The sequence below is a fragment of the Lissotriton helveticus genome, chromosome 2_1, assembly GCF_964261635.1.
Source record: "Lissotriton helveticus chromosome 2_1, aLisHel1.1, whole genome shotgun sequence".
Classification (NCBI taxonomy): Eukaryota; Metazoa; Chordata; class Amphibia; order Caudata; family Salamandridae; genus Lissotriton; species Lissotriton helveticus.
This window is the reverse complement of record NC_136059.1, coordinates 433,040,435-433,055,604: the sequence shown is the minus strand read 5'-3', so window position 1 is coordinate 433,055,604 and position 15,170 is coordinate 433,040,435. Positions and strand designations below refer to the sequence as shown.

The 15,170-nt window shown below is 44.3% G+C and overlaps 1 protein-coding gene across 1 annotated transcript in view; it reads right to left on the bottom strand.

The window, feature by feature from the left end:
- ITGA1 (integrin subunit alpha 1) overlaps positions 1 to 15,170 on the bottom strand; it is a 1,037,437-nt gene that overhangs the window by 137,825 nt on the left and 884,442 nt on the right. The window contains exon 27 of the mRNA XM_078675060.1: positions 11,001 to 11,108. Within this exon, the coding sequence (XP_078531186.1) occupies positions 11,001 to 11,108 (108 nt within the window). The remainder of the gene's footprint in view (positions 1 to 11,000; positions 11,109 to 15,170) is intronic.

The window sequence follows — 15,170 nt, the reverse complement described above, 5'->3', positions numbered from 1 at the left end:
GGGCACTTTCAAGCGTTCCCGAGCACATCGCAACTGCGGGTGCTTTCTCTAAAGGGAGCTCAGGCAACACATGGATGCAGTAAAGGAGTGCCAAACCAAGTGAGTGGACCAGAGGCACCACGTGGACGCCCAGAGGCCCAGAGACAAGAATAGACAGCTCAGACACCAGCCAGAAGCCAGGCAAAGGTCAGCAGCAGAGAAGCCAAGCCCCAAAGGACATACATAGCGTCAACCCATGGCCAAAACAGAAGCTCCCTCTCACAGTGAGTACAAAGACGCGGATAAGCATAGATTTGCATGGTGGCACACACGTGGGTCCAACATCTGAAGTCACTGCACCCAAGCCCCACCCCTGACAGGGCACAGTGCTGGAGCTCCAAGGCACATCCCGTGACAGGGAAGGGAGTCCTGCACACACGCAGGCAAGCAGGACAGAAGAGAGACAAGCCCCGGGGAGTCCACCAGGAGTCACCACACAGCAAGTCCCAGCGTGAAGGGGGGAGAATGTATGCGCAGGCGTCGTCCCTCACCAACCTAGTCCCGTTCTTACCCAAACGGGGAGAGCCGGCAATGCCATGGGAGGACTGGAAGCGATACTTTCTGAACTACCTATCCGCCTTAGAGGATGAGGGAGAAGGCAAATTCTCCAGTTCAAGGAGGAAGAGAATACTTCTACACAACATAGGCCCAGAGGGCATTAGAGTGTAGGACAACTTAGTAAAGAAAACCAGACTCCCGAATGACACAGATGAGTTCCAACACGCGCTGGAGGACTTGGACTCCCACTACCACCCAGTAGTGTGCATAGCAATAGACAGATGAAACTTTTTCAAAAGAAAACAAAGCAGCGGAGAATTGATAGATGAGTACGTAGTGGCGCTACAGAAGTTGGCGGTGACATGTAATTTTGGCACACTGCACGATGAACACATCAGGGATCAGATCATAATGAACACTGCCAATACAGAGATCCAAGAGAAACTGTGAGTAAATGGAGACGCCCCTCTCAAAGAGGTCGTGGCACTCATGAAGAAGGCGGAACTGTCGAAGAGGTGTGCAGAAGCAGCAAAAAGGGAGAGCGTCAACAAAACTTCAGTGTGTAGAGTAACAGACAGAAGCAAACAAGTAGTGAACCAGCAGCCTACACAACGTAACACAAGGTTTCAGAAGAAATACCCCCAGAGACCCACGAGAACCCAAAGGCAGCAGGGAGAAGGCAGAAACTACTGCTACAGATGCGGTAGCCAAACACATACAAGCAACGACAAAGGATGCCCGGCGTTCAGAGCAAAATGCTCCTTTTGTGGGATAATGGGGTACTATGAAAAAGTGTGCAGGAAAAAACTCAGGAGAACGGAACTGAAGTATGTCGCGCAGGAAGTGGACAGAGAGGAAGAGACACCAGAAGGAGACGATGAAGAGGATGGAGTCTTGTGCGTAGACGGCTAGGTTCTCGGTGTAAACTGCACAAGATCCAGAAAGCCAGCGTTACAAATGGAAATTGGAGGAGTACTGATCAACATGGTGGCAGATTCAGGCTCCCCGTATACCATCATCCAGCGAACAGTATGGGAGAGAGACTTTGAACCCAGGATGAGCAGGGACCTACTCCCAACAGACATACACCCGGTCACATTCTCCGGTGAACCCATACCCATGGTGGGTTATTGCACCCTAAAGTTCGAGTTCAAAGGAAGAACAGCAGAAGGGAAGCTGTACGTCGCGGAGAAAGGACCTTCGGTCCTAGGATGGATGGACCAAGGAGCCCTAGGGATCCAGCTCAACCCAGGAGGAACCACCCAAGTGCTGATGACGGACACGGTACAGGCATATGAAGTAGAGGCGTGGAAGAAGGAGTACCCTGAAGTCTTCAAAGGAACGATCGGTCGGATGACGAAATTCACACACAAAATATGTCTAAAGGTGGGAGCGCAACCAGTGAGCCACAAAGATCGCAACATTCCCTTCAGGAGAAGGGAGGCAGTACAGGAGGAACTCCAACGATTGGAAAAAAATGGGGTCATAGAAGCCATTGAAAGTGCCGAATGGCTCGCACCGTTGGTAGTCGCACAGAAACCCAACGGGAAAGTACGCTTGTGTGTGGATTTGAGGGAACTCAACAAGAACATCATAGTAGATAAGTTCCCGCTACCCCGGATAAACAAAATGCTAGCAAAAACTAAAGGGGTAAAGTGGTTTTCCACGGTGGACCTCACATCTGCGTACCACCAAATCGCCCTACATCCATCGTGCAATCATCTAACATCGTTCATCACACCTTTTGGATGCTATAAATTCCTGAGTATGCCATTTGGATTAGCATCCGCCGCTGCGGTATTCCAAAAGCTCATGCACAGATTATTCCAAAACGTAGAAGGCGTGCAATACTTCCAGGACGACATCCACGTCATGGGCAAGTCAAAAAGTGACCATGACGTCAAACTACACACAGTTTTGACCATGCTCACACAAAACAGTCTCACTGCACAATGGGACAAATGTAAATTTGGAGTTGGATCAGTGACATACTTAGGCCACGAGATCAGTGAAAGGAGGATAGAACCGAAATGGGCTAATGTGACAGCCATTAAAGAAGCGCCTACACCAAAGAGAAAGGAAGACGTCCGCTCATTCTTAGGCATGGCGGAGTTTTATAGCAAATTCGTCCCTCACTTTGCCTCTAAAACGCACCATTTGAGACAACTCATGAAGGAAAAGAACATCTTCAAATGGGCAAGCGAGGAGCAAACAGAATTTGATGTGCTCAAGAAAGACATCTGTGTGACCATTCCTCTCAAAGGATTTGACCAAGCAGCCCTATCCATACTGACCATTGATGGCAGTGACAAGGGGCTAGGAGCAGTGCTAATGCAGAGATCCCAGGAAGGAGAAGTCACCACCGTCAGCTTTGCCTCCACGTCCGCTCCCAACGAAGAAGTTTAGTGTTATAGAAAAAGAAATGTTGGCAGCAGTCTGGGCCATAGAACATTCAGGCAATTCTTTTGGGGCTCGAATTTCCTAGTCCGCACAGACCACAAGCCGCTAGTGAGAGTCCTGACCTCGAGTGGGCATGCACACGAGACGCCCCGAATAGCAAAGATAGCCCTGAGACTACTAGATTATGTCTAGGAAGTGGAGTATCTCCCTGGGACAAAAAACAAAGTAGCTGACTTCTTGAGCCGAGCAGCCTTCAATGGACAGGCAGCTGAACAAGAACCCTCCGAGTGGGAGGATTACATGGCAGCACTCACGCAAGGTAGAAAACACAAGGAAAGTCCCTGGGCTATGTACTCACTATGGACCCCTGCTATAGCTTGCATGCACTCACGCAAGACCATGAAGGAGTGACCAGCAGTCAGGAATGGGAGGAAGCGTACTCAAATGATGAAACGCTGAAAACTGTGAAGAGCTACGTGACGCAAGGGTGGCCAGACAAAACGCACCTTGACAGCCAGTTGAGGAAATTCTGGGAAGTCAGGGAAGAGTTATCCATTGGAGAAAATCCGGTGTTTCTACTCAGAGCAGACAAAGTGGAGCCCCCAAAACCACAGGGAGATCATCTCTTGGCCATCCTACACGAAGGATATCTCGGAATAATGAAGATGAAAGCCAGGGCGAAGCAGGCATACTGGTGGACAGCAATGGACAATCAAATAGAAAAACATGTCAAGATGTGCGAAAAGTTGCAGCCGGGCAGACAAAGCACAAGTCCTACTACGCCCACCCCTGGGAAGGTTCTAATGCCCCTCTAGTCCGTGGGTAATGATTTGGGTGGACACCTTGGGCCCCATGCTGGACACCAATGGCGTGCCCAAATACGCAATCGTCTTGGTAGACAGGTACACCAAGTGGCCGGAAGTGGACATTTGTGAAGTGGCTGACACCGAAGCAGTACTTTCTTTCCTCACTGCCACATTCTTGAGAGAAGGGATTCCCAAGGTCATCACCTGTGACAAGGGCCGCAGTTCATTTCAGCAAAGTGGAACGCATGCATGGACCGCAACGGTTTAGAAGTCAAACACACTCCTGTGTACCATCAGGCAGGACACGGACTAGCGGAGAGGTGCAACAGGGTGATAATGGGCTCGGTACAAGCAGCAATAAGTGCGGGACAAGACTGGGAGAAGGAACTACAACGGATGCTATGGGCATATCGCATCACCCCAGCCAACACGGGGTATAGCCCATTCAAAGTACTCAGGGGACGAGACCTCTTCACGAAAGACCAAGAGTCATGAAGTGGGAAGACCCGGAAGCTTGGAGTTCACCCACCCCTGAAGGAAGCAAAGAACCCGATAGGGCGCAAGCCTTGCAAGGAACCATGCAAGAAACCATCATTACAGAGCGGAATGATGAAGAACTGTACATTCCAATAGAGTGCGATGGTGAGGGGTCGGCCTATCAAGTCACGCCTCGTAGCCCAGATACCAGGCATTGAGGATTATCTCGGAGTAATCTGGACGCTATCTAAGTATTTTGAACAGCGTATTTTAAGTAAGCTATACTTGTTAAACCTTATGGGTGTGTACTTGAAGTATAGTGCCCACTCGAATTTACATTCTAAACCAGTTTACGTTCTGAGAAACACTGTTGCGGTAATATTCACTTATTCTCATTCTCTTTGGGTTTTTTTCTGACATCGTTTGCAAACAACGTTTTCTGGCTATCAGACCCTACTAACCTTGTATGCTGCCGTGAATAACTTTGCTCTGACTAATTGAGGTAAGGGCATAATGCTCTACAATATGGAACTCGCATGCAGATACATGTATACAACGATCAAATACTAAAGAGTATCCCTTCCTCTGTTTTCTTCTATCCTTTTTTAAAGGTGCATTTGAATACGATCCAAAGCAAGAGATATTTTTTACCATGACAGAAGTCAATAGAAACGCTATACTGCACTACATGATATACTAAGAGGTAATACCTGAGAGCGTTTTAATGGGCAGTGTAGGAATTTGAGTTGTTTTTGGTATCTAACAACTCCATAAATTCTTTTCCAGAGAGCGAAGTAACAGCAGTATTGCACACTATATGCTATACCAGCATTTTTACTCAATGAATCTTGAGAAATGAATGTTTGGAGGAACGTAACAATATAATTCCGGTACGTTTCATACATACAGATGTAGTATACAGATCAAGTATATCAAGGAGTTTGCTGTTACCTCTATAAATAGGAGCCTCTTTGCAGAAATGTAACAACTAAGATTAAACCCTTTTTGGCCCCCTCCTTCTATTTAACACTTATGGCTTTTCTTTTTCAGGTAGAAAATTAGCACCATTGATCTCAATGTCTTACTAGTCTTTGGGTTTCATTATAGACTCTATCATTGTATGCTATGCTTTTTGTATCACCTTCAATGGTTTTAATACATCGTTGAGGCGGATCTATAACTTTGAGGCCTGATTATGAGTCCTTTTTAAGAATGAGTTATAGAGTGCTTGGTTACAGTAATGGGAGAGATAATGAAGAGCTGCTTATAATTTTGATTGTTAAGCCCTTCCTATGTTTCTATGCTTCTATGTTTCTATGCTTTTATGTGTCTCCATAATTGTGGTATATTTTGTCCTTGTTGTAAGACATGTCTGGCAGTTTGTAAAAAGAAAAAAAGAAATGAAAATGTTTTTGTTAAAACACAAGTAGATATTTTGTAATTCTGTTTTTTTAAATTATAGAATGTGCTGATTTTGTCCTGATGAAGACACACTGGCTGTGTCGAAACGCGTTGGCAGATATTTCATCAACTTTGACAATCAGCTGGGTAAACCATCATTCACTTCTCCTTTTTAATCTGTAGAGAATACGACAATTGAACATTGCATTCTCTTTTTAATATTCTTTTATCAATTTGTGTATTTAATTGAATATGCTCATCAATTCGTATCATTGTCATTAAATTTTATGATATCATAATTATTAGTTAGTACATTTTTTTCTTTACTTGTGTTTTAGATGATATGTTTTATTTGTGCCAGTTGTCTACTTTGTTGATGCCTGGATATACTCTTTTGCTATCACCATGCAAGAAACCATCATTACAGAGCGGAATGATGAAGAACTGTACATTCCAATAGAGTGCGATGGTGAGGGGTCGGCCTATCAAGTCACGCCTCGTAGCCCAGGTACCGAAGGAAAGGAAGGAGGGCAGCGAGTAAAGGTGAAGGTAGGAGCAGGCTCGCCAGTCAGCGACCAGGGCATAGGAGGCAGCCCGATGAAAACGCGTACCAGGCTGGGCAGACTGATCAAGGTACCCAAGAGATTTGAGGACTATGACATGGAGACCAAGTAAGACTGTTATGTACTCTTTCCCATTGACTGCTACGGTAGTCTATGGACTCTTCCATCCATCATTCATTGTTTCCTTACATTTTGTATATGTAATGCCAAAGAGGGAGAGATATATGGTGACGGGCTCTAGTTGTTGTGAGAGTGCGCACGGGGCAGGCTGGGAACGTGAGGCGGCCACTTTGGGTATGCCGCGAAACAAGCAAGAGAAAAGTCGCATTCCCGGTGCTCTGGAAATTAAACCCTTTTAACTTATAACGTGCCCGAGTTTTCCTTGTAAAAACTGACTATTATACTACCAGATGTATACCACGACCTCTAGTCTTAAAAGTATATTTGTAATGAAAAAAGATTTCCAATGTTGTATATAGCTTCCTTAGGAAGCCTCTATCATGAGTAACCAGATAGAGTCGTCATGACGTCACAACTAGTCATTAACTAAAGTACTTTACAAGTGTTGTGACTGCACCTGTGGGATGCATTCATGTATCCTATGTTCCTGCCTCACCTGATCTCTAAAGACCCAAGCTCTATTGTGGAGTTGAAGTTGCGTTGATGGTCTCACCTGCCTTCACCTGCCTCTCCTAGTTCTCCACAAATCCAAGGGAGCTGAGAATATGCTTGCAATATTGTGCCTACAACAAGCCCCTTATTCCCTGTTAGCATGGAACTCTGCAAACCAGAGTTTAGTGGTAAATGAAGCTGCACTGTCAAGTGGCTCTCACAGAGGTGCTGTCAGTGTGGTATCGCTCTGTTCTTAATGTGAGTGTGGGGAGCTTGGCTTTGGACTGGGTGGAGGTGTGATGGTAAAAGTAGTCAAGGTTAGTGGAAGGAGCCCAGCTAATTATTTTTCAATTTGGGTGGGCAGGGAGGTTTTGGAGAGGGTGGTGGGGTGGGTGGCAGGAAGCCAGCATTTTCTTTTGTTTAGGTGGGCGTAGGAGGGTGGGATTATTCTGCGGGTGGTGTGAGTGAGTGGCAGGAGGTCAGGTATTTTTTTTTAAATAGTCTAGGATTTTAGAAGGGCTGTGGTGAATGATAGGAGGTCAGGAATGTATTTATTTTTATCTGAGAGAGACTGGGGAATCTCCAGAGCGGTGCTGGGGCGTGGCAGAAAGCAAGGTTTTCATAAATCTTTTTGTACATGTTATATATGACTCCGGAATTACTCCTCTGTTTCTGCGTATATGTTGGAAGCAGGGATGGTTGATTTCAGGTGGCATACACAACATAAAATTATAGATGAGTAAAATGTGAAGAACGGTATGTTTTTGACCTGGGGTGGGGGGACTCTGAGTAACATCACAGACCACTTGAGGTTTGCCCTGCTTGTCTATTTGATGCCACTTGAGCCCTCAGTGAAAAACATCCCGTTATTCACAGTTATCTATCTGCAAATCTATATGCTGTGTGTAGCTCTCACCGAGCCCCACCGTTGTGAATACCAGTTCTAAATCTGGCTATTCACTGCCATGACGTTGCATCTGTGGGTAACAAAAGCTATGTTATCACATAAAAAAATTCCGGCCTGTTCTGACAGGTCTCTCTGAGATTCTGAAAGGGCAGCCCTGGCTCTCTGACAAATTTTACGGCAGAGAGCCCAGCTTTGGGAGGGGAAGGAAGGCATAAAAGATGGTGGGGATGGGTGGCAGGAGGACAGGTGTTTTGCTATCTAGGAGACAGGACTGGAAAAGAATGAAAGGCCATGTGATGCATGGCTCCCTATTACACCTCTGTCTCAGTTAAAAAGCAGGGGCAGATTTGGTTTAAAGGGCCATACATAACAAATAATTATAGATGTTTTAACTGTGAGAATTGATGTTTTTCACTTTGAAGCTTCTGATTGACATCCTAGATAACCCAAGCATCGCTCTTGTTGTCAGCTTGCTGTCATTCACAACCCCTCAGTGGAAAACGCCCCAGTATTCACTGTTAGACATCTATCACTCTATATATCCTACTGGAGCTGAGTGAAACGAAACCAGACATTCTCTTCAGCATTTGCTGGTTGTGAGCATTCCAGGATTCCTCCTGCTCTAGTTGTGATCTCAAAGCATTGTTTATCTTCTTCGAAGGTAAAGCTTAATTTGTAAAATAATAATACCAAGGCCCAACGTTTTGTTCAGAAGACTCTGCCTGGGTATGTCAGAAATATTGGTGCTGAATACCAAGGCTGGGTAGTCTTCATTTCATCTCATACCTCTTTAACCCTTCACCATACACCTTCTGCCTTTCAATCTCACAGGTTCCTTTTAACCGCTGCTTTCTCCTTCTACCTTTATTTTTCCGTCTTCCTCTTCCTCCTTCATTCCCCCTTTTGTATTTTTCTTTCTCTTGCTCTGCATCAAAGTTTGTTGAGGAAATAAAGGTGCCACACCACAAAAATGAGTGCTGCTAGGCCCACCTGCAACCACCAGCCCAAATTAAGCACTGTAAGGAAGATTTGATAGTCCTTTCATGTTTGTTACCTTTAAAATATCAACTACCAGTCTGTAATGTTCTCTAATGTTTATGTGCCCTGGTACATATCTGGTCCTGCGCTGCTTTAGGTAAAGGCTTCAAAAGCAACCCTGAAGGTGAACTATCTCAAAACCACGCCTTATTAGACAGCAGTTTAGTTTTTCTCCATCCGGCACAAAAAGTCAGCAAATTAACAAAAGGCGTTGTATCATGACATCTAATCTATTTCTGCTCTTTATAGTTCTTACAATTACCTATTCTGATGCCTTAAAGCCAGCGACAGGGATGTCTCTACAATGTCCCTGTCTCTACAATGTTCACCCCCTTTTCTAAAGAATGAACTGGATTTCCGTGAAGTCTGTGGCAGAGAGAGTTAGCAACTTATTTTATCATCCAGGCACCATGGGGCAGATTTATGAAGGCCTTGCGCCGCCGGTGTGTCACTTTATTTGACGCAACGGCGGCGCAAATAATGCGCCCTATTTACAACGTGACGCATCTAGGAGATGCGTCAAGTTGTAAAGCCCTGCACCATAAGGAGGCGTTCCTGCGCAGGGGGGCATTCCTGCGCAGGAACGCCTCCTTAAAGTGGCTGATTGAAATCTATGAGATTTCACTCAGTCACTTTCAGGACAATGCTGCGTCAAAACACTGCGCCTGCTTGAAGCAGGCGTAGGTCTTGACGCAGCATTGTGGAGATGGGGCACCCCCGAGCCTTGCTGGAGCTGCGTTGCGCTTGCGATGCAGCTCCAGCAATGCGCCACCTTTACGCCACAGATGCGTCACGCATCTGTGCCGTTTTTGCCCCATGGTGCGCCGCATTGTAAATGCGGCGCACCATGGGTGGCGGAGCAGCGGCGCAGGATGACTGGCGCATCCCTGGGGATAAATCTGCCCCCATATTTTTATATTTTAACCTGTTGCACTCGACTGCAAGGCCTGTGTAAGTACAAGAGTTTTTTCATGTCTGAGAAATTCTTACCTACCTGTCATCGGTTAACTTTAGTCCATGTCACACAGTCAAAAATCTGAATACATTGCCGACCTAAACACATTGGTTGACTGTAATGCGGCATTTACTGTACAAATGAACAGCCATTTAGAGCATAAAATACACTGTGATTACAATGGAGGAACGTGCTGCTGATGGAGAGAGAATCAGTAAACGTGCTGTGAGATCCCGCCATGCTATCATCTCTAAGGGCATGGTTTTACCACAGACAATGTGGAAGGGGGGACTGAGTCTATGCAGTGTGTGCAGCCATGGTAGTTCATCACCTGAGCCCCACCTCTTCACAACAGTCCAGTACTTACTTATTTCCATATAGGTGCTCTCCAGTTCCATTAGACGAGCAAAACCATACCAACATGGCTGTAGCCTAAGTAGGTGAATAGAGGAAGCAACCTGTAAGTAGTAGATCTAGTGTTGGAAGGAAGAAACAGTGTAACAAATACTCTACTTCACCACAGTTGCTGGAAATGCAAAGTACAGGTCTGACTGGCAATCTGACTTGCTTTTCATGCACTTCCCCTTCCACTCTGCATTAAATCTTCTGACGGGGCTCATATGGATCTTTCCCACAAATTTCCACTCTGGACAAGTGTTTGATAAAACCAAGGTTTCGAGTACAGCCATTTTGATGGCCTCATTTGATTGTTAACCGCATAACTCACGTCACAGGGTTCCAGTTTGTCTACTTACCACCAAGGTCAGATATTATCAGGGGAGGGACACTGGAAACTTTGATATTTTTCTTCTGGGAATCTAAGCACCCACTTAGAACTTTGGAAGGGTGAGAGTCCCAGACGGCATACCACAGCTGTGTTGAGAGGGGGAAAACTCAGAAGGCTTACATGACCGCCATGAACACACAGACTGGCTTTAATGTCAGAGAATAGATAGGGTGGAATTAAAAAATGCTTTGGTGACATAGTGGCGTCCAATAGTCATAGAATTAATAAACCATCAAAGTACTCTGCAGGAAGATGGGGAAAAACACACTCAGGTGATGTTCACCAGAAGAGGCAGGTTTTACACCACTCGAAAGAAAGTTTTCATTTTGTCATTAAAGCATTTTTGTACTTCATTGTGGGATAATAGTAGGGCAGCAATACACCTTTTTCAGGACATAAACTAATGGAGATGAACAATCTGGTAAATTCTTAATTGACTATCCACCTTCTATCATTATAGAAACATTGCAGACAGTATGTTTTCTCAGTAATATATACAATATTGTCCTCCTCTTACTCTGATAAAAGTTGGCTTCCATATTCTAAATGACACGTTCACTTGGGTGATGTCAGCTGGATCCACAGAACAGGAAAACGACGCACAACTATAGTCAACACTGCAGCCCTGTTTTAATTGTTGTAGGGTAGAAAAATAAGATGAATTACAAACCACATATAAATAGATAGATTTAGTATCACAGTCAAGTAAAATATACTCATTTACTATTTGATAAAGCTAAGAGAAGCAGGCAATCTTTCACTGAAAGGACAGAAAGGAAAATGAAAATGATAAATAATCCAATGCCATGACACATCTTGTGCCAATATCAAAACTGAAAACATTATTGTCGAATCCATGAAATAAGATACAGCCCTGCATATGTAGTGGCGGCCATCACGGATCTGGGGTGTTGAGTCAGGGGGATTAGGAGGCGAGGGGGTAAGGAGATATGATTGTAAAAAAAAGAAAAATTCATTTACCTCCTCGCCGCTCTGTCCTGTGCCGTCTCTTCTCCGTCGAACAGGAAGCAGCCAGGCTCCCCTGCAATGCAGCGCTGTGATTGGCTCCTCTAAACCAATCACAACGTTGCTATGCAGTGCTGCGATTGGTCTGAGCACCATGGTTTGGGGCTCAGACGGGAACTGGGGGCCTTGGCATGTTTTCCATGCGGGATGTAATGCAGCCTGCATGGAGAACCTGCAAAAGTATGTATGACTGTTTGGCAGGCCTGAGAGGGACGGTCAAAGCATCATGCTCACTTTAGTGTGCCCACCACTCCTCCCCTGCTCTGTCAGTGGAGCAGCCCCGCTCACATGCTGCAGCAGCAGGGAATAATAAAATAATATTAACATCACATTATTATCATTTTATTATTTCTTTCTTTTACTCCTGCTCAATAGCAGTGAAGCGACGCTCCTCTGCCTTAGTGGAGGTGCTGCCACTGCTCTTAGGCATTTCAGTGAAAGCAGAATATTTTTAGAAAAAATTCTGAGACAGAATGGGAGTAGGGTAAAAAAAACTCACGGAGGCTGTGTATTAGAAAAACATAAGCAAAGTCAATATTTATTTTCAGAAATCAGTGACAAAGAATTGAAGAAGGACAAATAGACAAGGGGAGGTATATGCTTGCCTAATAATACAAATGAAGGTGTCACCAGCCATCTAATGGTAAAAAGAACATGGGACTACTTGGAACACATCTTTAAACAAACCTTGGGCCCTATTTAGAGGAGAATAACACATTGCAGTGGCGCAAGTCCTTTGGCTGTTCCGCACTGCGTCACTTTCAATGCACAGGAATGCGTCATATTGTTTTAGATATGACGCAGGTTGTCTATGACGCAGGTTGTCTGCATTACAGGTATAATTGTTTTTGTGCAGGAAGGAACACCTTCCTGCACACAATCACGAGAGGTGATTTCCTCTTCCTATGCATTCTGAAGAATGCAGCACGCATAGAAAGTGGAAAAAACAAGCAGAAATAAAAGTATTTCTCCTCGATGTGCCTCCTTATGCCTACCCTGGGGAGGCATAGAGTTCTGACACATTCACAGGTTTACCAAATGTTTTAAATCTGGGAATGCGGCAGAATCCATGGGTGTTGCGTGGGAACACCCACAGCAATACCCATGGCACGCCCATTTCATGCAAAGTGCTGTGTGAAAAGGGGCTGTATTTACAAGGCCACAAAAAGCCATGTTGGGTGGCTTTACGTGGCCTTGTAAATCTGGAGCACCACAGTGCACTGTCAGTACATCAAAAAAAGTGACACACCGGGTGGACAAGGGCCTTGTAAATAAGATCCCTGATATTATCAAAGTGGCATTGACACTAAAAGCTCTGTAAAACCTCTTGTAATCAATTATGATAATTAAAAGATGTGTTTATTGTGTGAATTACCTATCGCCACTATTTTTTTATACACTGCTGGATTCTCTCCATTGGGTCTGAAATGCACTAACAAGAAAATGGAAGTTGTATTCTGAGTTAGTAACTGCAGCTCACTTCACACCTTTGGTGCTAGTGAGTTCCATTCGGTAGCAGGGAGTTTTGGAAATGAGCGTCCTCTGGCATTTTTTTTTTAGAAATGTGAGGGATCTGCGAAACGGATATATGTGGAGTGAGACTGGGAAGTTTCTTGAGCACATTAAAATGTTAGCTTTTATGGTTGCATTTTTTGGAAGAAAATGAAGCGTGACCATTGCTGTCCTGGCGAATCCTCTCTAAAAAAACACAATTTTATATACATATATTGTTCTCTACCTCTGCAGGGTGGACATATCTTCAAGCCTCTCTTGCTAATTTTTATTTTCCACCCTTACTTTTTATTGTCTTTACATTCTCTCTCTATGGAGCATATTATCATTTGAACAGCGTTAAAATTATCGCCGCTTTAGCGGCAGGAAACTGCCGCTAAAGCAGCGATAATGAACTTGATAATATGCCCATGAGAATTCCAATAGAAGCCCAGGTTCTGGTGTGAACATGGGCTTCTACTGGAATTCTCTACGGCATATTATCAAGCCCATTATCGCTGTTTTAGCGGCAGTTTCCTGCCGCTAAAGCGGCAATAATTTTAATGCAATTCCTTGATAACATGCCCGTATGTTCTAACAGTAGGTTTAAAAAAAAAAAGCTGTGGTAATACTTAAATACTACGACTTAACTCATACTATTACCCTGCTTTTCTCCATCTATAGATTACAACATTTGGGTGGATAATTTTTACTCCTCTGGACTTCTTTATTCTCTATAAACATAAGAACCCGGGGGTCTAATAATAACTATCAACCTGTAGAAAATTCAAGGATCATTTACTAATGACTACTGCCAAATGATTATAGGATAGAAACACGACCCTTATGAGTAGATAGATTCACATCAATCGCAAAACTTGATCAATCTTATCATCTGGGTATCCAACCTTCCATCCACTTCTCCTCTTGATCAATGAGGATTAAGCTGTGGATTGTATCATAAAGGAGGTTGTCAAAAAGAAACCACAGAGCAAGGAAAAAAGATTCAAGTATGAAAAAGACCAAATTAAATAGTCTTATGAACTGGATCTTATGATGGGAATCTTGTGTGCAGTGCAAAAGTGTGAGTGCAGATTAAAACAGGATTTATAACAGGAAAAAACTATTTATTGAAATATTTAGTTATAATCCTGATTAAAAACAGTGCAACAAGGCAGTTTCATACATCACCGCCTGTATTATCCGGTCAACATGTTTCAGCCTACAGGATTGTTTGTCCCTAGCTTTCGTCAGGACCTTCTTGTTGTGTTGCTACTGCACCAATGTTTACTGTGAACTAAGTGCAAACCAAAAAATAAAACATAATATTTTCAATTACATTATTTAGAGGAAAATTTCTTCAACGTGTAGATTGGATTTAATACAATCTCACCTATCAAATGTGTCTCTTCTGTACCCACTCGGTTTGCATATACACGTGAAGTACGAGGAATGAGCCTTGCCTCGCCTGAAACACAGCTCAGGTATAGGAGGCCACGCTCTCTCCATCGTTACCCCAAGCCTTTCCTGAGCTATATCTCTCCCATTGCTTTTCCTTTCCTTGCCCCTCCCCCCTTTCTATTCTTTCTTAGAAATGCCCTCCTCTGACCGTTTCTATTCTTCATAGTGTCTTTCTTTCTTCCCCTTTGCTACTGTCTTTATAGGAGTAAAAAAAGGACATTCCCTGCCAGTTTTTTTGTTTACCATGACCCATTCCTAGTCCTTGTTGTATAAAAAAATGGTTTAGGTTTTCACATCTTGATAGTTAAGAAACCAGAAGAGCTTCTTGTTTTGTACTTTTATGATGTCTGATTCGGACAGCCTTTCCGAATCGGTTCTTCCAAAACGAAGAAGCTGTAGGAATCTGACTTTGGGGGCCTGTAGCAGCCCCCCTTCAACCGGGGCCCTCCGAATACACCATGCACAGTGTGGCAGGCACCTTGGGGTGCCTGCTAGAGGGTGCACGATTTTCCCCAACCACCCCTTTCTTCAATTGGAGCCTGTGTATTCGGTCGGAACACAGGCTCCAATTCAAGTCAATGAGAGTCTGACCGAATCTTATCCAAAAGCCTCCGGATGCATCCAAATCGCTCGGTCGAACTCCCCTGATCCGAGTCCTTCAGAAAGCATTCTTGAACCAGTTCGGTCAGAATGCTTTCCTAAAGACATT